Source organism: Trachurus japonicus, chromosome 3, assembly GCF_045865225.1.
Source record: "Trachurus japonicus isolate A0001 chromosome 3, Traja_1.0".
Lineage (NCBI taxonomy): Eukaryota > Metazoa > Chordata > Actinopteri > Carangiformes > Carangidae > Trachurus > Trachurus japonicus.
This window is the reverse complement of record NC_140909.1, coordinates 409,604-429,214: the sequence shown is the minus strand read 5'-3', so window position 1 is coordinate 429,214 and position 19,611 is coordinate 409,604. Positions and strand designations below refer to the sequence as shown.

Below are 19,611 nucleotides of genomic sequence, written 5' to 3'. Positions count from 1 at the left end.
ACCTGTTGCCGGGAGACCGAGACACTCCCAGTTCACTAGGCTCATGGTGTCAATAATAAACCTGACACACTCTGAGTGTGTTTGGTCTTAATGCTGCAGATATGAGCAGAACTCATGAGGTTTGTTTGTCCTTTAGTATTTTTAGAACATTTTCATTTCATCTTTATAACATTAGATAATTAACAACAACACACACTCCTCAGTGTCACGTGTGAAAACACCAGGAAACTTCTTCAAGGAGAGTTTAGAAAGAAGTTATTATTGTTAATACAAAGGAGAAACTTAACTATGTACAGTCTATGTTAATTATCTGCAGAATATGTATAGCATGTTACTTATTTATATGTATATATACAGACATATACAGTAGGCTATATGTAGCATGTTGTTTTATCAGTGTGACATGAGAGTTTCTCAGCTGTGGTCGAAGTGCGCCACCTGGAGGTAGAAAGTGACAGCGTCATCGTCAGCAGCAAAATTCTAAATGAACTTCTTTCAACCTGAATTAAAACGTCTTTCATGCATTTATTTTTTAATTTGCATTGATTCATTTATTAGTTTATTTGAGATGGGACTCCACATATTCATGAACATACAAAAACAATTATTTGATGTAAATATGCCAGATTTAGCTAGAGAGCTAGTTTCCATCCGTGGTCCCATGGTACACAAACAAATCAAATTAAATTCAGACATTTAAAACGATAGATAATGACCTACATAGGGTGTTAGCAGCAATTACAATTATATTGTTGCAAATTGTTCAGCAGGTGACAATGCTAGGCGACGCATTGCCACCTGCAGGGAAAGAAAAAAGAAAGAAGAAAGAAAATAAAAAATATTAATCAGCTGTTTCATACATAAAATGAGTGTTTTTATAATGTGTGACAGGAACAGATGGACGAGCTCAGTGAAAAACAATAAAAACCAACATTTATTTCAATGTTTAAATACTTTATTACAAACAGAACAGTGATCCAGTTGATCTCATTAACGTCAGAGACATGGAAACGTTTTCATTCTTAACACTGAAAGCAAAAAAAATAACACTATGAACACCGTTATTGGCACATTTCAACTCTCGTCCCTCTGAAATACTGAAGACAGACGTGTCGACATCGTCACAGTCGGTCTGCGATACGAGAAGAAAAGACGAGTAGAGAGTCGAAGGCAGAAACTGAAGTCGCTGTAGCGTTCACGTTTACATCTCAGTCAGTCTGAAGTCGCTGTACACTGCAAAAACTCAACATCTTACCAAGAATATTTGTCTTATTTCTAGTCAAAACAAATCTAATTCTACTTAAAATAAGACTCATCATATTAAAAAGCAGCTTGTTTTTGACACTTTTCTACCTTTTTCAAGCAGATTTTCACTTGAAATAAGTAGAAAAATCTGATAGTGGAGTTTTTCTTTCTTATAACAAACACAAAAAACTTGCTTTTACTGGCAGATTTTTCTACTTATTTCAAGTGAAAATGTGTTTGAAACGTGTAAAAATGATCTAAAAACAAGTTAACTTTTAGGTGATGAGTCTTATTCTAAGTGGAAAGAGATTAGTTTTGACTAGAAATGAGACATTTTGACAAGAAATAAGACAAATATTGTTGTAAAGATTTAGAGTTTTTGCAGTGTAGCGTTCACGTTTACATCTCAGTCAGTCGCACTGTGATTGTCAGTTTCAACGAATCGAGGAGCAGACGTGCAGGAACAAAAAGCTCAGTGTCAAAATGTCAAGTTAATTAATTATTGGTCAGTGCAGCGATAATACAGAAACTCAGCTACAGACTTTGGCTGAGCAACATTAAAGGGATAGTTCACCCAAAGTTGAAATTTCTAATTTCATCATCTCCTCCCCCTCATGTGGACTAAGGGCTGGGAGAAGTTTCAGAGTCCTCCGTGGCTTCTCTGAGTTACAGGGGGTCTCGGCGTAGCAGTGCATGTCCATATGACGGTTGCTAATGGATACCAACTGTCTTTGTAACAAAAAGACACACCAAGAAACATCCAAATACCTCCATGCTGCTCGTATGTAATGTCCCTCTTGTATTGAAGCCCTGACATGAGAAATTGTCCGGTTCGTCAAAATCTGACGGACCAGGAAGAGGAGCTTCGAGAAGCTTCCGCTACAAAACAAGCTTGAAATATAGACTTATTTAATTTTTTGGGGACAATTTCTCATGTCGGGGCTTCAATACCAGAGGGACATTACATACGAGCAGCATGGAGGTATCTGGATGTTTTTTGGTGTGTCTTTTTGTTATGAAGACAGTTGGTATCCATTAGCAACCGTCATATGGACATGCACTGCTACGCCGAGACCCCCTGTAACTCAGAGAAGCCACGGAGGACTCTGAAACTTCTCCCAGCCCTTAGTCCACATGAGGGGGAGGAGATCATGAGCTGAGAAATTTCAATTTTGGGTGAGCTATCCCTTTAAACATGAAGTGCATCTCATTTCAGTTAAAGTCACAATGATAAAGGTTTTTTCTTGCCGGTGCTGAGTCGTCCAGCTGCGACGCACCGCGACCATGAGGTACCGTCTCATTCACTGACATCTTAGTAAAATAAAATAATAAAACCTTAGATTAGAGTCCTGTTGCCTAGTAACAAAAAGTTAAATTCACATCTGATGACAAAACATCAGCTGTGACAAATCAAAGAGTAAAATAGAAAAACAGTTGTTTGCTGGAAGAGGCTTCGACGGTGAATTAAGAGCAACGTTTTTTTTTTCATTCTTTTCAGCTGAAGCGTAAAAACCTCGGCACCAGAAGCTTCGCAAGCGTTTCTACCGTCCAACGTCTAGTCCAACGTCTAGTCCAACGTCTAGTCCGTCCTGTGGCTCGTTGTCCGGCTGCGCAGCTCGGACCGTCCACCGATATCCGTCTGCAGCGCGTCCTCAGCGCTCCGGCTCAGCTGTTGCAGCTGTTGCAGCTGTTGCAGCGCTGCTCCAGCCGCTGCCTGTGAGTCTGAACCTGCACGGTGCAGCGGCTCAGGCCGTGTGTGTGCAGCAGCAGCTGGCGAGCCTTCGTCTGCACGTCCTCCCAGCTGTCGCCACCAGAGGGCGCTGTTCACAGAGACAGACATTCACCACAGTTACTGTTTGTAAACACAGACCATGAACGTCGGCTACGCACGCCTTCAGGAAACGGAGGTAACGACAGTGAACAACAGCTTGTCAAGTTTAAGCAGAAGTAAGCGATATGTTTGTGTTAATCTAAGTCTTAAATAGTTGTATCTTCCGACAGCAATCACTTCTATAGAGTGTTTGGTCTGAAACACGGGTCTGTCAGTCACTCTGCTCTGCTCTGAGCCCAGGAGAAAACTTTCCTTGTATCCTACAACCTTTATCCAATGAGGAGAGAGAACGGCATAAAGGGGCAGTCCTCTCTGTGTGTGCAGCCAAGGGATGCGCCTGAATGTGGTGACGTAGAGACGAGGGCCAATAGATCCATGACGAGGGCGGGGGCTGCTAACATCTGTTAGCTTAGCCTGGTTTCTATTGAAACGAGACGAAAACAACTCACCCACTCTGCTCCGGTTATACGCTGCAGCAACTTTCCGTGTCCAGCATAACGTTAGCGTCCAGGCACCGACAGCACAAACATTTGGTTTCAGCACAGACATCTAGTTTCAGCACAGACATCTGGTTTCAGCACAAACATCTGGTTTCAGCACAAACATCTGTTTCAGTGGCCACCGACAGGCAGTGACCACCACACTGACAACTTGATTCCCCCATATCCTATCTGTGATGTTGATTACCAAGTGAAGTAGAGTCCTGCAGCATCTGAAACCAGATGTTTGTGCTGAAACCAGATGTTTGTGCTGTCGGTGGCCGCTGAAACCAGATGTCTGTGCTGAAACCAGATGTTTGTGCTGCCAGTCGGCTGCTGAAACCAGATGTCTGTGCTGAAACCAGATGTTTGTGCTGAAACCAGATGTCTGTGCTGAAACCAGATGTTTGTGCTGAAACCAGATGTTTGTGCTGAAACCAGATGTTTGTGCTGAAACCAGATGTTTGTGCTGAAACCAGATGTCTGTGCTGAAACCAGATGTTTGTGCTGAAACCAGATGTTTGTGCTGAAACCAGATGTCTGTGCTGAAACCAGATGTTTGTGCTGAAACCAGATGTCTGTGCTGAAACCAGATGTTTGTGCTGAAACCAGATGTTTATGCTGAAACCAGATGTCTGTGCTGAAACCAGATGTCTGTGCTGAAACCAGATGTTTGTGCTGCCAGTCGGCTGCTGAAACCAGATGTCTGTGCTGAAACCAGATGTTTGTGCTGAAACCAGATGTCTGTGCTGAAACCAGATGTCTGTGCTGAAACCAGATGTTTGTGCTGAAACCAGATGTCTGTGCTGAAACCAGATGTTTGTGCTGAAACCAGATGTTTGTGCTGAAACCAGATGTTTGTGCTGAAACCAGATGTTTGTGCTGAAACCAGATGTTTGTGCTGAAACCAGATGTCTGTGCTGAAACCAGATGTCTGTGCTGAAACCAGATGTTTGTGCTGAAACCAGATGTCTGTGCTGAAACCAGATGTCTGTGCTGAAACCAGATGTCTGTGCTGAAACCAGATGTCTGTGCTGAAACCAGATGTTTGTGCTGAAACCAGATGTCTGTGCTGAAACCAGATGTTTGTGCTGAAACCAGATGTTTGTGCTGAAACCAGATGTTTGTGCTGAAACCAGATGTTTGTGCTGAAACCAGATGTTTGTGCTGAAACCAGATGTCTGTGCTGAAACCAGATGTCTGTGCTGAAACTAGATGTTTGTGCTGAAACCAGATGTCTGTGCTGAAACCAGATGTCTGTGCTGAAACCAGATGTCTGTGCTGAAACCAGATGTTTGTGCTGCCAGTCGGCCTTGGACGTGTGTTGTCAGTGCCTGGACTCTGTGCTGGACACGGAAAGTTGCTGCATAGCGTATAACTGGAGGAGAGTGGGTGAGTTGTTTTCGTCTCGTTTCAATAGAAACCAGGCTAAGCTAACAGATGTTTGATGCCTAGTATTATGGGATGGGACCCTGTTTGTACTGTTGATGACGTTTGGTGCTGTTCTGAGCATTATTTGTGGCTGTAAGTGGCTTTTTGATCGGTGGATAGTGGATCCGTATACTGCGCTGTTTGTTATGGTGCGGTCATTGCTAAAGTTGCTACAACTAGAGAAGCTAGCGGTTAGCAGACTTCATCTCTCGAGGGGGGGTCGAACTCGGTGTTACGGTGCATTAGACCATGGGTTAAACTTACGCCGGAATATCCCTTTAACCTAACTCTTTCTCCTCTTGTAATGTTTCTGTTTTATTTTGGGATGCATTTTGTTATCGACTCCTGAATAATAATTCGTACAACGTACAGTAATATCAGGTCCGTTGTCATTTAAAGGACTCAAAGATGGAATCTCTCTTAAATAACCTTATAATATTGACAAATTATTATATTCATAAATGTACATTTCTAAATATTATAAATATTTTCTTGAAAGAGTTATCCAAATTTGTGTAGTTCAAAATCTAAAATCTAAAAATGCACAACGTCTGTTTCAACATTTACTTGATCTTTACCTTCATTAGACCCCAGAAAACTAAATTATGTATGTATCATATTGCAATATTAAGTTTAATCACGATTAATTGTGATTAATTACAGAAAAAAATGGATTGACAGCGCTAGATCAAATGTGTAGTTGAAGGTAAAGCAGCTGTAGTGGCGTTGTGTTGTGGCGTTGTGTTGTTGTGTTGTTGTGTTGTTGTGACTCACTGAGTTGCAGGTGAACCAGCGCGGCCGTCTTGTCGGCCGTCAGCGCCCACACGTTCAGCTCGTCCACCGATTGGACGTCGTCCAGCTTCAGAAGGTCTTCTCTGATTCGCTGAGAGTCCAGGTGTCTGGGAACGCCTGACACACACACAGACACACAATATGATCAACACACACACAGACACACAATATGATCAACACAAACACAGACGCACAATGTCAACAACACAAACACACAATGTGATCAACACAAACACAAACACACAATGTGATAAAATGTCCGAGTCTCGATTATTTTAGTGAGTTCAGTTCCATCAAAGGGTTAAGTTGAAGTTTAACTCTGTTTATGTTTAAACGACGTCCAATAGACGAAGTTCTGCTGCTTTTACACACTCACCGTCATGTAGTGATAAAATGATAAGATATAAAATAATGTAATTCATAAAAAACATTAACTAAAAATCACATTCACCAATAAAGATAAAACGAAACCGATTAAAAAGTAATACAATGAAACTGAGGCGTTTAAAACCAAAGACTGGCTCATGAAGTCCTCGTCTCCTTGAACCGATGGATTTGGTGAAAGGTCGTTGTGTTGTAAACGTGATAATTATCACTTTCTATAGGTTTATTAAATTAATTAAATGTTAACAGGTGTCACTATCTACATCATTTAGTCTCTTTGATGAGGGTTTTTAATTATTTCTTTATTTCAAGAAGACAGGTGGAGAGAGACGGGAAACGGCGAGTGGGATTCGAACTCGGACCCCTGCATCGGTTATTATTATAACTTCTAACAGCTGCTGCTCGACCCGGTCAGCTGACATGAAGAGGCAGGAAGTAAAGCTTCATGTGATGTTGGACCAGAACTCCTCCGTTATAACAGCTGCGTTTACTCTTTTACTCTTCTTACTCCTTTACTTTTTTCTTTTTACTCTTTTCCTTTTTCTTTTTACTCCTTTCCTTTTTTATTTTTACTCTTTTCCTTTTTTATTTTTACTCTTTTCCTTTTTCTTTTACTCTTTTCCTTTTCTTTTTACTCCTTTCCTTTTTTATTTTTACTCTTTTCCTTTTTTATTTTTACTCTTTTCCTTTTTTTTTTACTCTTTTCCTTTTTCTTTTTTTACTCTTTTCCTTTTTTATTTTTACTCTTCCTTTTCTTTCTTTTTTTACTCTTTTCCTTTTTTATTTTTACTCTTTTGCTTTTCTTTTTTTTACTCTTTTCCTTTTTTATTTTTACTCTTTTCCTTTTTCTTTTTTTACTCTTTTCCTTTTTTATTTTTACTCTTTTCCTTTTTTTACTCTTTTCCTTTTTTATTTTTACTCTTACTTTTTTTTATTTTTACCCTTTTACTTTTCTTTTATTTTTACTCTTTTTATTTCCATGTTTGTAACTGGACTGGTGTGGGCTTGGACCAGGTGAGGGTTGGAGCCAGCTGGCCTCTGTTGATGGGATGGGTCGGTGCTCTGCGGTAACCACGACGACGGGACAACCACGGCGGCGGTAACCACGGCGACGGGACAGGAAGCGACTCACCCTCCAGCACGATGAGCAGCGTGTCTCTCATGATGCGCACCGTGGTGACGAGCACCAGGACGGAGAAGATGTAGGTGCAGATGGGATCGGCCAGCTTCAAGTCCGGCTGCACACACACACACACACACACACACACACACACACACACACACACACACACACACACACACACACACACACACACACACACACACACACACACACACACACACACACACACACACACACACACACAAACACACACACACACACACACACACACACACACACACACACACACACACACACACACACACACACATAATAATCAATAATCAATATCCTGTCGTACTTCTGGGTCAAATTGTTTGTCCATCCTCCCTTCCCTTCGACCTTCCTTCTTCTTCCTTCCTCTTTTGATCCAATTGACCCAATCTGTTCCCTTCCTCCATCTTTCCTTCTTTCCTCCCTTCTTTCCCTTCTTCTTCCTTCCTTGAACAAATCTGTTCCTTCCCTCCATTTTTCTTTCCTTCCTTTTTCCCTCCCTTCCTTCCTTCCTTCCTTCCTTCTTCTTTCTTCCTTGAACGAATCTGTTCCCTCCCTCCCTCCATCTTTCTTTCCTTTCTTTTTCCCTCCCTTTCTTCCTTCCTTTTTGACCCAGTTGGCCCAGATTCCCGACCGTGTTGCTGACCTGTGCTTCAGATAACTGTGTTCTCTGTCTGTGGTTCTGAACCCGTTCCCCCTCTCCATCCCATAATAACCCTGCAGTCGGTTCAACCTGTGTATCTAACGTCTCAGTGAGTTGGTCTGGTCACCTTGAAGCGGACGATGTAGGCGGCGATCAGCACGCCGACGCTCTGCAGCAGGTCTCCCAGAGCGTGGATGAAGGCGGCTCGGACCGCCAGGCTGCCCTGTGATCGCTGGTTCGATGCCGGCGAGGCCGCGGCGGCGCCGTGGGAGTGGCCGTGGCCGTGGGAGTGGCCGTGGCCGTGCAGATGGCCGCCTTGGTTTAATAAGAAACCCATCCTGAAGACACGAGGAGACAGAGTCAAACATTACACAGACTCAGAACTTTGGACTCAACGTTCAGTTATATCCACTATCAACGCTACAACGTTCAGTTATATCCACTATCAACGCTACAACGTTCAGTTATATCCACTATCAACGCTACAACGTTCAGTTATATCCACTATCAACGCTACAACGTTCAGTTATATCCACTATCAACGCTACAACGTTCAGTTATATCCTCTATCAACGCTACAACGTTCAGTTATATCCACTATCAACGCTACAACGTTCAGTTATATCCTCTATCAACGCTACAACGTTCAGTTATATCCTCTATCAACGCTACAACGTTCAGTTATATCCACTATCAACGCTACAACGTTCAGTTATATCCACTATCAACGCTACAACGTTCAGTTATATCCACTATCAACGCTACAACGTTCAGTTATATCCTCTATCAACGCTACAACGTTCAGTTATATCCACTATCAACGCTACAACGTTCAGTTATATCCTCTATCAACGCTACAACGTTCAGTTATATCCTCTATCAACGCTACAACGTTCAGTTATATCCACTATCAACGCTACAACGTTCAGTTATATCCACAACGCTACAACGTTCAGTTATATCCACTATCAACGCTACAACGTTCAGTTATATCCACTATCAACGCTACAACGTTCAGTTATATCCACTATCAACGCTACAACGTTCAGTTATATCCACAACGCTACAACGTTCAGTTATATCCACTATCAACGCTACAACGTTCAGTTATATCCACTATCAACGCTACAACGTTCAGTTATATCCACTATCAACGCTACAACGTTCAGTTATATCCACAACGCTACAACGTTCAGTTATATCCACTATCAACGCTACAACGTTCAGTTATATCCACAACGCTACAACATTCAGTTATATCCACTATCAACGCTACAACGTTCAGTTATATCCACTATCAACGCTACAACGTTCAGTTATATCCACAACGCTACAACGTTCAGTTATATCCACAACGCTACAACGTTCAGTTATATCCACAACGCTACAACGTTCAGTTATATCCACTATCAACGCTACAACGTTCAGTTATATCCACTATCAATGCTACAACGTTCAGTTATATCCACTATCAACGCTACAACGTTCAGTTATATCCACAACGCTACAACGTTCAGTTATATCCACTATCAACGCTACAACGTTCAGTTATATCCACTATCAACGCTACAACGTTCAGTTATATCCACAACGCTACAACGTTCAGTTATATCCACTATCAACGCTACAACGTTCAGTTATATCCACTATCAACGCTACAACGTTCAGTTATATCCACAACGCTACAACGTTCAGTTATATCCACAACGCTACAACGTTCAGTTATATCCACTATCAACGCTACAACGTTCAGTTATATCCACTATCAACGCTACAACGTTCAGTTATATCCACTATCAACGCTACAATGTTCAGTTATATCCACTATCAACGCTACAACGTTCAGTTATATCCACTATCAACGCTACAACGTTCAGTTATATCCACAACGCTACAACGTTCAGTTATATCCACTATCAACGCTACAACGTTCAGTTATATCCACTATCAACGCTACAACGTTCAGTTATATCCACTATCAACGCTACAACGTTCAGTTATATCCACAACGCTACAACGTTCAGTTATATCCACTATCAACGCTACAACGTTCAGTTATATCCACTATCAACGCTACAACGTTCAGTTATATCCACAACGCTACAACGTTCAGTTATATCCACTATCAACGCTACAACGTTCAGTTATATCCACTATCAACGCTACAACGTTCAGTTATATCCACAACGCTACAACGTTCAGTTATATCCACTATCAACGCTACAACGTTCAGTTATATCCACAACGCTACAACGTTCAGTTATATCCACAACGCTACAACGTTCAGTTATATCCACAACGCTACAACGTTCAGTTATATCCTCAACGCTACAACGTTCAGTTATATCCACAACGCTACAACGTTCAGTTATATCCACTATCAACGCTACAACGTTCAGTTATATCCACAACGCTACAACGTTCAGTTATATCCTCAACGCTACAACGTTCAGTTATATCCACTATCAACGCTACAACGTTCAGTTATATCCACTATCAACGCTACAACGTTCAGTTATATCCACAACGCTACAACGTTCAGTTATATCCACAACGCTACAACGTTCAGTTATATCCTCAACGCTACAACGTTCAGTTATATCCACTATCAACGCTACAACGTTCAGTTATATCCACTATCAACGCTACAACGTTCAGTTATATCCACAACGCTACAACGTTCAGTTATATCCACAACGCTACAACGTTCAGTTATATCCACTATCAGTGTTTCCCCCAGAAAATTTGTTAGTTAAGGTGGTGTCTGACCTGTCGACGGGGGGGGGGGGGGGGGGGGGGGTAGCGCGGAGATCTGTTGACGGGGGGGGTCGATCGACGGGGGAGGACGCACCGCGCCGTGCCGTATTAAAGTTTCGCTTTCAACACGCGCTGCTGTTCTGCGTGCGCGCTTCTCTGTGGTGTGTATGTGTGTCCGACGGGGGGGGGGGGGGGGGGGGGGGAATATCGCTACAATTTTTTTTTTTTTTAAGATGTTAGTTTAGGCGGTAGCTCTTTGTTGTTAAGGCGGCCGCCTTAACAGGAAAGCGCTGCGGGAAACCCTGCACTATCAACGCTACAACGTTCAGTTATATCCACTATCAACGCTACAACGTTCAGTTATATCCACAACGCTACAACGTTCAGTTATATCCACTATCAACGCTACAACGTTCAGTTATATCCACTATCAACGCTACAACGTTCAGTTATATCCTCAACGCTACAACGTTCAGTTATATCCTCAACGCTACAACGTTCAGTTATATCCACAACGCTACAACGTTCAGTTATATCCACTATCAATGCTACAACGTTCAGTTATATCCACAACGCTACAACGTTCAGTTATATCCACTATCAACGCTACAACGTTCAGTTATATCCACTATCAACGCTACAACGTTCAGTTATATCCACTATCAACGCTACAACGTTCAGTTATATCCTCAACGCTACAACGTTCAGTTATATCCACTATCAACGCTACAACGTTCAGTTATATCCACAACGCTACAACGTTCAGTTATATCCACTATCAACGCTACAACGTTCAGTTATATCCACAACGCTACAACGTTCAGTTATATCCACTATCAACGCTACAACGTTCAGTTATATCCACTATCAACGCTACAACGTTCAGTTATATCCACTATCAACGCTACAACGTTCAGTTATATCCACAACGCTACAACGTTCAGTTATATCCACAACGCTACAACGTTCAGTTATATCCACTATCAACGCTACAACGTTCAGTTATATCCACAACGCTACAACGTTCAGTTATATCCACTATCAACGCTACAACGTTCAGTTATCGTCCTGTTGCTGCTGTCACACGTTCAACTGGAAAAGATTCAGTTAAACTGCAAACAAAGAGGAGGAGAAAACTCCAAGACTGAGACTCAATAAAAACTACAACTTAAGGCCCTTTCACACCGCGGACGTAACGAATAAACGACACGAAATTGCAAAATATTCGCGGCCAAATATTTCGCATCAAAACCATCCTAACTTAACTCACGTATTCACTACGCCAGTGGTTCCCAAACCTTTTGTGGCCAAGGCACACCAAAGGACAAGTAAAAATCTCAAGGCACACCTATTGTTCAAAATAGCCTTGATAACACGTGTTATCACTTATATCATGTAAAATATCTGTAAATAGGCATAATTATTTAATAATGCCAAATAAAATGTGACAAAGAAAACTAGGCTACATTACTCACAAAATCATATTTATTAACGAAATATTTCAAAGATTAATTTGAAACTTTATCAAATTAGGCTTCATCAAAGCAGCAACACAACCATTTAAACCAGACAGGTCACAATAACCGTCCATGGTCCTACACATTGATCAGCATTGAAACATATTGTGCGAAATATGGGGTTCTCTTTGAGGATTTTTTTTTTAAGAATTGTTTTTAGGTATAGAGTTTGCCTCTGTATTATGAAATGAACGCATACAAAGTACTGATAGTAAATTAAAAATAATTTTTTTTGTGTAGTTGTATATTGCAATAATAATGTATGTTGTTACCAACTTTACTCAACACAGCAGCTCTGTCTGATCACTGATCAATATCTGATCAATATCTGATCACTGTCCTGACAGTATGAACACACTCTATTGCTATTTCTCCTCCCCCTCTCCTCTTTCCACTTTTTTCCAGCGTTTGTACGTACACGAGGTTGACGGCGACGCCCACGGCCGCCGTGATGAGCATCACGTCCCCGTCGATGTCGAAGTCCTGGTGCAGCGTCCTCTGCACCGCCTCGTAGAGCAGCACGGCCGTCAGGATGTAGATGAGCAGCACGCTGAGCACCGCCGCCACCACCTCTGTCGCCACGGCAACAACAACAACAACAACAACAACAACAACAATCAGCATGCATTAAAGGGATAGCTCAACATTTAGTCAAACTGGCCCATTGCCATAATCCCTATAGTCATACACTGCAAAAACTCAAAATCTGTCCAAGAATATTTGTCTTATTTCTTGTCAAAATGTCTAATTTCTAGTCAAAACTAATCTCTTTCCACTTAAAATAAGACTCATCACCTAAAAATTAACTTGTTTTTAAACAGTTTTCACTTGTTTCAAACTAATTTTCAATTGGAAAAAGTAGAAAAATCTGCCAGTGAAAGCAAGTTTTTTGTGCTTGTAATAAGAAAAACTTACTATCAGATTTTTCTACTTATTTAAAGAGGAAAATCTGCTTGAAAGAAGTAAAAAGTGTCTAAAAACAAGCTGCTTTTAAATGTGATGAGTCTGATTTTAAGTAGAATGAGATTTATTTTGACTAGAAATAAGACAAATATTCTTGGTAAGATTTAGATTTTTTGCAGTGTAGCAGTAGGTTTGTTACCTTTAATTGTCGGTGCAAGCTGTTTTTAGAACGGCGGAGCAGAGCCGTGAGCTGCTCAGAGCTACGCTACGGAGGCTCATTATGGGATTTCTTGGTTTCCCTCATCAAACTCATCAAATACACAATCCAACAACTCCACAACGCTCTGGTGGACAAGTTGTGAGCTGCACATTCACCACGCTATGAGATAATAACACAACGTTACCACACAGAGTTGTTGTAGAGGGAAATACAGAGACTGTTGATGAAAAACTGTCCCTGAAGGCAACGTGCATCAGTGGTTTAGCATGAATTTCCCTCTAAAACAACTCTGTGTGGTAACGTTGTGTTATTATCTCATAGCGTGGTGAATGTGCAACACCACGTGAACGTTACCGAGGCGATGGCGATACGTTACCGAGGCGATGCAGGCCGAAGGTGAAGCGGCGGGACGGCGGTCTGGTGGAGAGCCACAGGGCGAGCAGCGAGAACAGAATCCCAACCACGTCGGCCAACATGTGGACCGCATCCGTCATGATGGCCAAGCTGTTGGACACGTAGCCACCTAGAGACAGAGAGACATTTGAAATATTTATAGAGAGCCGGAGAGGAAGCAGGAAGTAACGTCGCCATGGGAACTCAACCCGGAAAAAGTCTCCATGTGAGTGAACGGGAGTCAAAGTTTTATTTCTAATGTGATGATAAAACTCTCTGTTACGGTTCATGAAGAGAAACCAGCAGTTTCAACAGAAGAATGTCTTTAGTGTGACTACAGATCTGGTGTCACCAACTGACGGGGGAAAGGAAGGGCGCCATGTGGTTGCCGTGGTGATGCCACTACGCCACCTGGAGTCTCTATGGTTACGGATTCTAAGGAGTTTTATTCTACAATAGTTTTACAACAAACTGCTGGTTTCTCTTCATGAACCGTAACAGAGAGTTTTATCATCACATTAGAAATAAAACTTGGACTCCCGTTCACTCACATTGAGACTTTTTCTGGATTGAGTTCCCATGGCGACGTTACTTCCTGCTTCCGCTGAGGCTCTCTGTTTATGCCCACATAATAAAGAAGTACAAGGGTTCTTGCACAAGGGACATAAACACTGCCAGTGCAGTTGATGATGGAAGACGGTCTGAATACAGTTACATACAAACTGACCTCAGGTCAGATAGAAAACAGACATTCAAGGATACAAGAAACATGTCTCCTCCAGACTGAACGACACAGACACAGACACACACACAGACACAGACACAGAGACAGGGATCAGTTCAGAGGATAAATACTGAGTGAGTTTCTGTGTAGATGTTGAGATAAGAACAGGTTCAGGCAGATTCACATCAGCAGCCGTGTTGTCGAGTCATAGCAACTTTATCGATTATAAACTTTGCTCCACTCTCTTATCAGGAGCCACCGGTCTCCTCCAGACTGATTACTGATTGTGCTGCTGATTATTATCAGTGTTTCCCCCAGAAAATTTGTTAGTTAAGGTGGTGTCTGACCTGTCGAGGGGGGGGGGGGGGGGGGGCGTTGTGGATCTGTTGACGGGGGGGGGGACGCACCGCGCCGCAGAGATGTTCACAAGTCTTTTTTTGCAAGTCCAAGTCAAGTCTCAAGTCTTTGGTCACATGTCCAAGTCAAGTCTCAAGTCTTTGAGGGGTGAGACTTCATCAAGTCTCAAGTCTTTGGTCACGAGTCCAAGTCAAGTCTCAAGTCTCTAAAAAATCAAAGTCTCCTGTCTCTTCTGGTTGTAATGACCCTTTATCATCTGCTGCTATCCGCTCTACTAAGAGTACTGCACAGCTAAATCTAAGAGATTCAAAGCATTTACTGTAGGTTATTATCACTCCTTTATCTATACAGTAGCCTATTGATTAGTTGTTTATTATATGATCACTTTAAACAGGATATTGCAATGCAATATGAAGAAAACACACAATGAAAGCTTTCCTTTAAAGGAAACTGTATTCTGAGTCAAGAAAGAATCAAGGCTGCTCTGCCCCTCTGCACTGGCCTTTTCTCTCTTTTTTTGCTTTGTTGAATTCAGAAAACCCAGATGAACAACATGGAACATGATTTAGGCTGTTAATTATAGGTCATTAGATCTGGGTGGTAGGCTATAGCTCACATGTTTATGTGCAGCAAAACCTTTCTGGAACCGCATGTTTCTGAGAGAAGAACTGGTTGTTATTATTATTTTTAATTAGCTCCGTCAACTCATGGGGGCGTGTCGACACGTCCAGACTTCCATACGAGGAGGATTTAGCCTACAGTAGCCTGATATGTGCCAGTTATGCAGCAGCTAGTCCCCGTGAAGGAAGGTCTGACAACAAACGGACGTTGTGCCTCACATGTAGTAGGCTACGGACGGTGCCGCTATTAAAAAAAAAAAAAAAAAAAAGCCGGTTCACAGTCACCTGTCACTCACCCGCAGCAGCTGACTGCGCTGTCAGAGGAGCTCTGCTGCTCCTCTCTCTTTAGACACTGGTGTTTGGCTGCACTCTGTAGGAGTTCAATATGAAGATCTAACCTCCATCTGAGTAACGTTACCGGCCATGTGGCGCTGCTCCGCTAGTGGTGTGTTAACAGCAAAAAAATAAAAAATAAAAAAAAGAAGATCGTCGGTCGTCCTGTCAGGAGGGAGGCACGAGCCAAAAAAATAATGATTGTTCACGAGTCTCAAAACACGAGTCCGAGTCGAGTCTGAAGTCTCTTGGGCACGAGTCCAAGTCAAGTCTGAAGTCTCTGTGGGTGCGACTTAAGTGCGACTTGAGTTCGAGTCGCAAACTCGAGTCCCCATCTCTGCCGTGCCGTATTAACTTTCGCTTTCAACACGCGCTGCTGTAATGCATGCGCGCTTCTCTGTGGTGTGTGTGTGAGAGGATGCGGCCATCGTCCGACGGGGGGGGGGGGCGGTGGCGGCGAATATCGCTACATTTTTTTTTTTTTAAGACGTTAGTTTAGGCGGCAGCTCTTTGTTGTTAAGGCGGCCGCCTTAACAGGAAAGCGCTGCGGGAAACCCTGATTATGGGCTAGCGGGTAAGCTTGGTGCTGGCTGCCATGTGGTGTCGATGCTGCATTCACCTGCAGTCGGGCAGACGGCCGTCGCTAACAAACCAGATGTCGTTTTAGTCACAGAAGTCCAGAGAAAGCCGGTAAAACAATACCACATCGCCATGACAACATATTGTCACGTGTGTTGTTTTGCCTCGTGCTGACGGACCACTTGTTTACATAGAGGCTTGTTTATGTCCGTCTGCCGTCTGCCCACTTTCACCTGAATGCAGCATGAAAAATACGACTGAGTTGCTTGTGATCTACAACCACAACGCTAGATGGGAGGAATTCCTACACCAGTGGTTCTCAACGTGACGGTTCAAGGGGGTCCCCTACTTTTTCTTGAAATTTTACCACTTTTTTCAAGGATTTATAAAAGTTTTTTGAGAAATTTTTACCACTCTTTTTTGTCCTTAAAAATTTTTTTTTACCACTTTTTCTAGAATTTTTGTCAAACTTTTTAAAAGAAATTTTACCACTTTTTTCCTTTAAAAAAAAGGTTTTACCACATTTTTCTAGAATAGTTTTTGAGAAATGTTTTACCACATTTTTCTAGAATAGTTTTTGAGAAATGTTACCACTTTTAGAAATGTTTAAATGTTTTTAGATAAATTGTACCACTTTTTTCCAGAAATGTCTCTATAATATTTCCAAAAGTTCACGCCATTTGAACGTACAGTACATTGACTAAAAATGTAACATTCTTCAGTCTCAGAACAAATGTTTGTGTATTTCTGGTGTTTACTTCAAAGTTTTGTCCAATGGTCTAATTTGTGTTAATTTAGGGTCTTTGATGTAAAACCTCTGAGATCCACTGCTCTACACAAAGTCCATTTAATAATCGATTATTGTGTGACAGTTATTGTAAAACTGTGTTTTTCCTGCACTTTGAAGGGCTGGAAAAAATTATATTATAGTGAACAATGGAACTGTGTTTTTTTTTCAGGTAAAACCTCTTTTAGGCCACGAAAATAGGCCGTTTCTTTGGGTCTGTTCACAACACTGTATGTTGTAAATCTCTGGGCAGGGCTATTATGGGCTGGCGTTGCTAACGGGAGGAGTGTAGAGAGTCTTCTACTGCAATTAAAGTACTTAGGGGCTATTTGGAGATCATACAACCACACTTTAAAAAAATGATACTGTCCCTTTAATGGAGCGTCTCTAGTTGTGTTGTGTGATGAATCTCTAGTTGCCATGGCGACTCACCGATGATCTCTCCGGTCATGAAGAGGAAGTAGAGCAGCGCGGCGGCCATCAGCCTCCTCATCACCTTCCTCTGCTTCAGCCGCTCCTTCCTGCGGGCGCACGCCTCACACGGCTCACCGTCCGGACTCGAACCCGCTCCCGAGCCCGAGCCCGAGCCCGAGTCCAGCATCGAGTCGTCGTCGTCGTCGTGGCGGTGGCCCGTTGCCGTGGCCACCAGCAGCGTGTTGACGGAGACCCCGTTGTTGGACGGACTCATCTCCCCCGACACGACGACCTTGAGGTGAGCGACATGACGGTGTGAGAGGTGAAGGATCAGAGATGTAGACGACCTGACCGCCTGGGGTCATTCTATAGATATATAAATAACCCTTTACGTTGCCAGATGCTTTTCATCAGAGGATGTTGACTTGCACATGTTGGCAAAACTGCAGCTATTTAAATGAGCTCTATGCACAGCTCCACTACTTCCTGAATCTCTGAAAGGCAGCTCCCAACCTGATGAATCCAGGTGTGTCTGACCATTGTGACGACTCAGACACACCTGGATTCATCAGTTTGTCTAATAATGTAAGGCAGGAAATAAAGGAGCTGCATTAAAGGCGACATATTCTGCTCATTTCAGCTTCTTGACATGGGACCTTGATGTCTAACAGTAATGTAAATAACATGCTCTGGTCAGAAAAAACAAAAGATTGAGCATAGATGGGTTCTCTACACACCAGTTTCACAGCACTGCTCTGAACGGTCGGTTTACAGTCTTCGCTCTGGTAGCTGAGGTAACCATGGTAACCACGGGAGCGAGGGCTTGAATATTCACATCAGCCGGCTTGTGATGTAATAAGCCGAGTGAAATTAAAACGTCTTGTTAAGAGACACATTTTCTGACTATGGCAGTTTACAAAATGTTGACGTAGTTGTCAAAACTGACGTTTAAGGGGCGAGGAGGCATCTGGATACACAAATACACACACTAAAGCAAAGAAAAAGTGAGTTTTGCATAATATGTCCTAGGGCTGGGTATCACTAGGTACCCCACGATACGATACTATCACGATATTTTACCCACGATAACGATAATATCACGGTACAGCGATTCTGCGATTATCGATATATTGCAAGAAATTTCATCCACGATACATCACGATATCTGTGTCACTGAAGAAATTCAGAATTTATTAATTGCACTGAATCCATTTCACATGAATTACAAGTCAAGAATCAAGAAAAAACAAGTAAAATAAAGTGTACTGCACACTGTGCAGTACAGTTTACTTTATTTTACTTGTTATGCATCTTAAAATCCGAGTTGTATGTACATCAGATGATAGTGATAATTTATGGGACAAACTGAGTCAAAACAATGTAATTCAAATCATCCATGCCATTTTATACAAGTGCAAGTTACAATAACATATTTCAATTGGATTTAGGTCTGAAACATGATTTATTATTTGAAAAAAAAATTGAAAAAAAAAAATCGATATTTAAATATTGAATATCGATATCGTATCGCGGTATAAAGTATCGCGATATATTGCCATATCGATATTTTTGCCCACCCCTAATATGTCCCCTTTAAGTTCAGGAAGTAGAGGAGCTGTGCATAGATCCCATTAAAATCTGTTCAGAAAGGCTCTTTGACCTAAATTGTCCGTTTTTCAATTTTAGATTTAAGATCGTGATAAAATGGAGATCGTTATGTTGTTATTTTTGCCGCCCCCCCCCCCCAGTGAGGTCTCCCCCCCCCCCCCAGTGAGGTCCCCCCCCCCCCCCCCTCCTACCTTGAGGCGGTTGAAGCGCGGCGGCGGCGCCTCGTCCTCCAGCGCCGAGTCGTTCAGGTCGAAGGGCGCCGCGTCGCTCAGGTCCCAGTCGCCGCCGCCGCGTTCCCGCCGGAACGCCGACCGCACGCGGCCCAGCAGCTTCCCGCCCGTCGCCATGACGACGGGTCAACAGGGCGCGAAGAGAAGAGGCGAGGAGCGGCGACTCACTGTCCTCCAGACTGACCGACCAATGAGACGAGAGATCTGC

General features: G+C 42.5%; 1 protein-coding gene across 1 annotated transcript; it reads right to left on the bottom strand.

The window, feature by feature from the left end:
• Nucleotides 1-2,904: 2,904 nt before the first annotated feature.
• Nucleotides 2,905-19,611, bottom strand: slc30a4 (solute carrier family 30 member 4). Its single transcript, XM_085773054.1, has 8 exons — nucleotides 19,365-19,611; nucleotides 17,584-17,857; nucleotides 13,735-13,881; nucleotides 12,654-12,807; nucleotides 8,089-8,299; nucleotides 7,295-7,400; nucleotides 5,761-5,895; nucleotides 2,905-3,065 (listed from the first exon to the last, which is right to left on the bottom strand). Exons 1-8 carry the CDS (start codon nucleotides 19,518-19,520, stop codon nucleotides 2,911-2,913), a joined length of 1,338 nt encoding a protein of 445 aa, XP_085629180.1. The 5' UTR covers nucleotides 19,521-19,611; the 3' UTR covers nucleotides 2,905-2,910.

What these genes read in the sequence shown, in the direction of transcription:
- slc30a4 (XM_085773054.1), bottom strand. Translation starts at nt 19,520, where the DNA reads ATGGCGACGGGCGGGAAGCTGCTGGGCCGCGTGCGGTCGGCGTTCCGG. An exon ending in GGCGTCGCCGTCAACCTCGT is followed by an intron (nt 8,300 to 12,653) that starts GTACGTACAAAC and finishes TCGTGTCTTCAG; the next exon opens with GATGGGTTTCTTATTAAACC. An exon ending in GCTGGTTCACCTGCAACTCA is followed by an intron (nt 3,066 to 5,760) that starts GTGAGTCACAAC and finishes CTCTGTGAACAG; the next exon opens with CGCCCTCTGGTGGCGACAGC.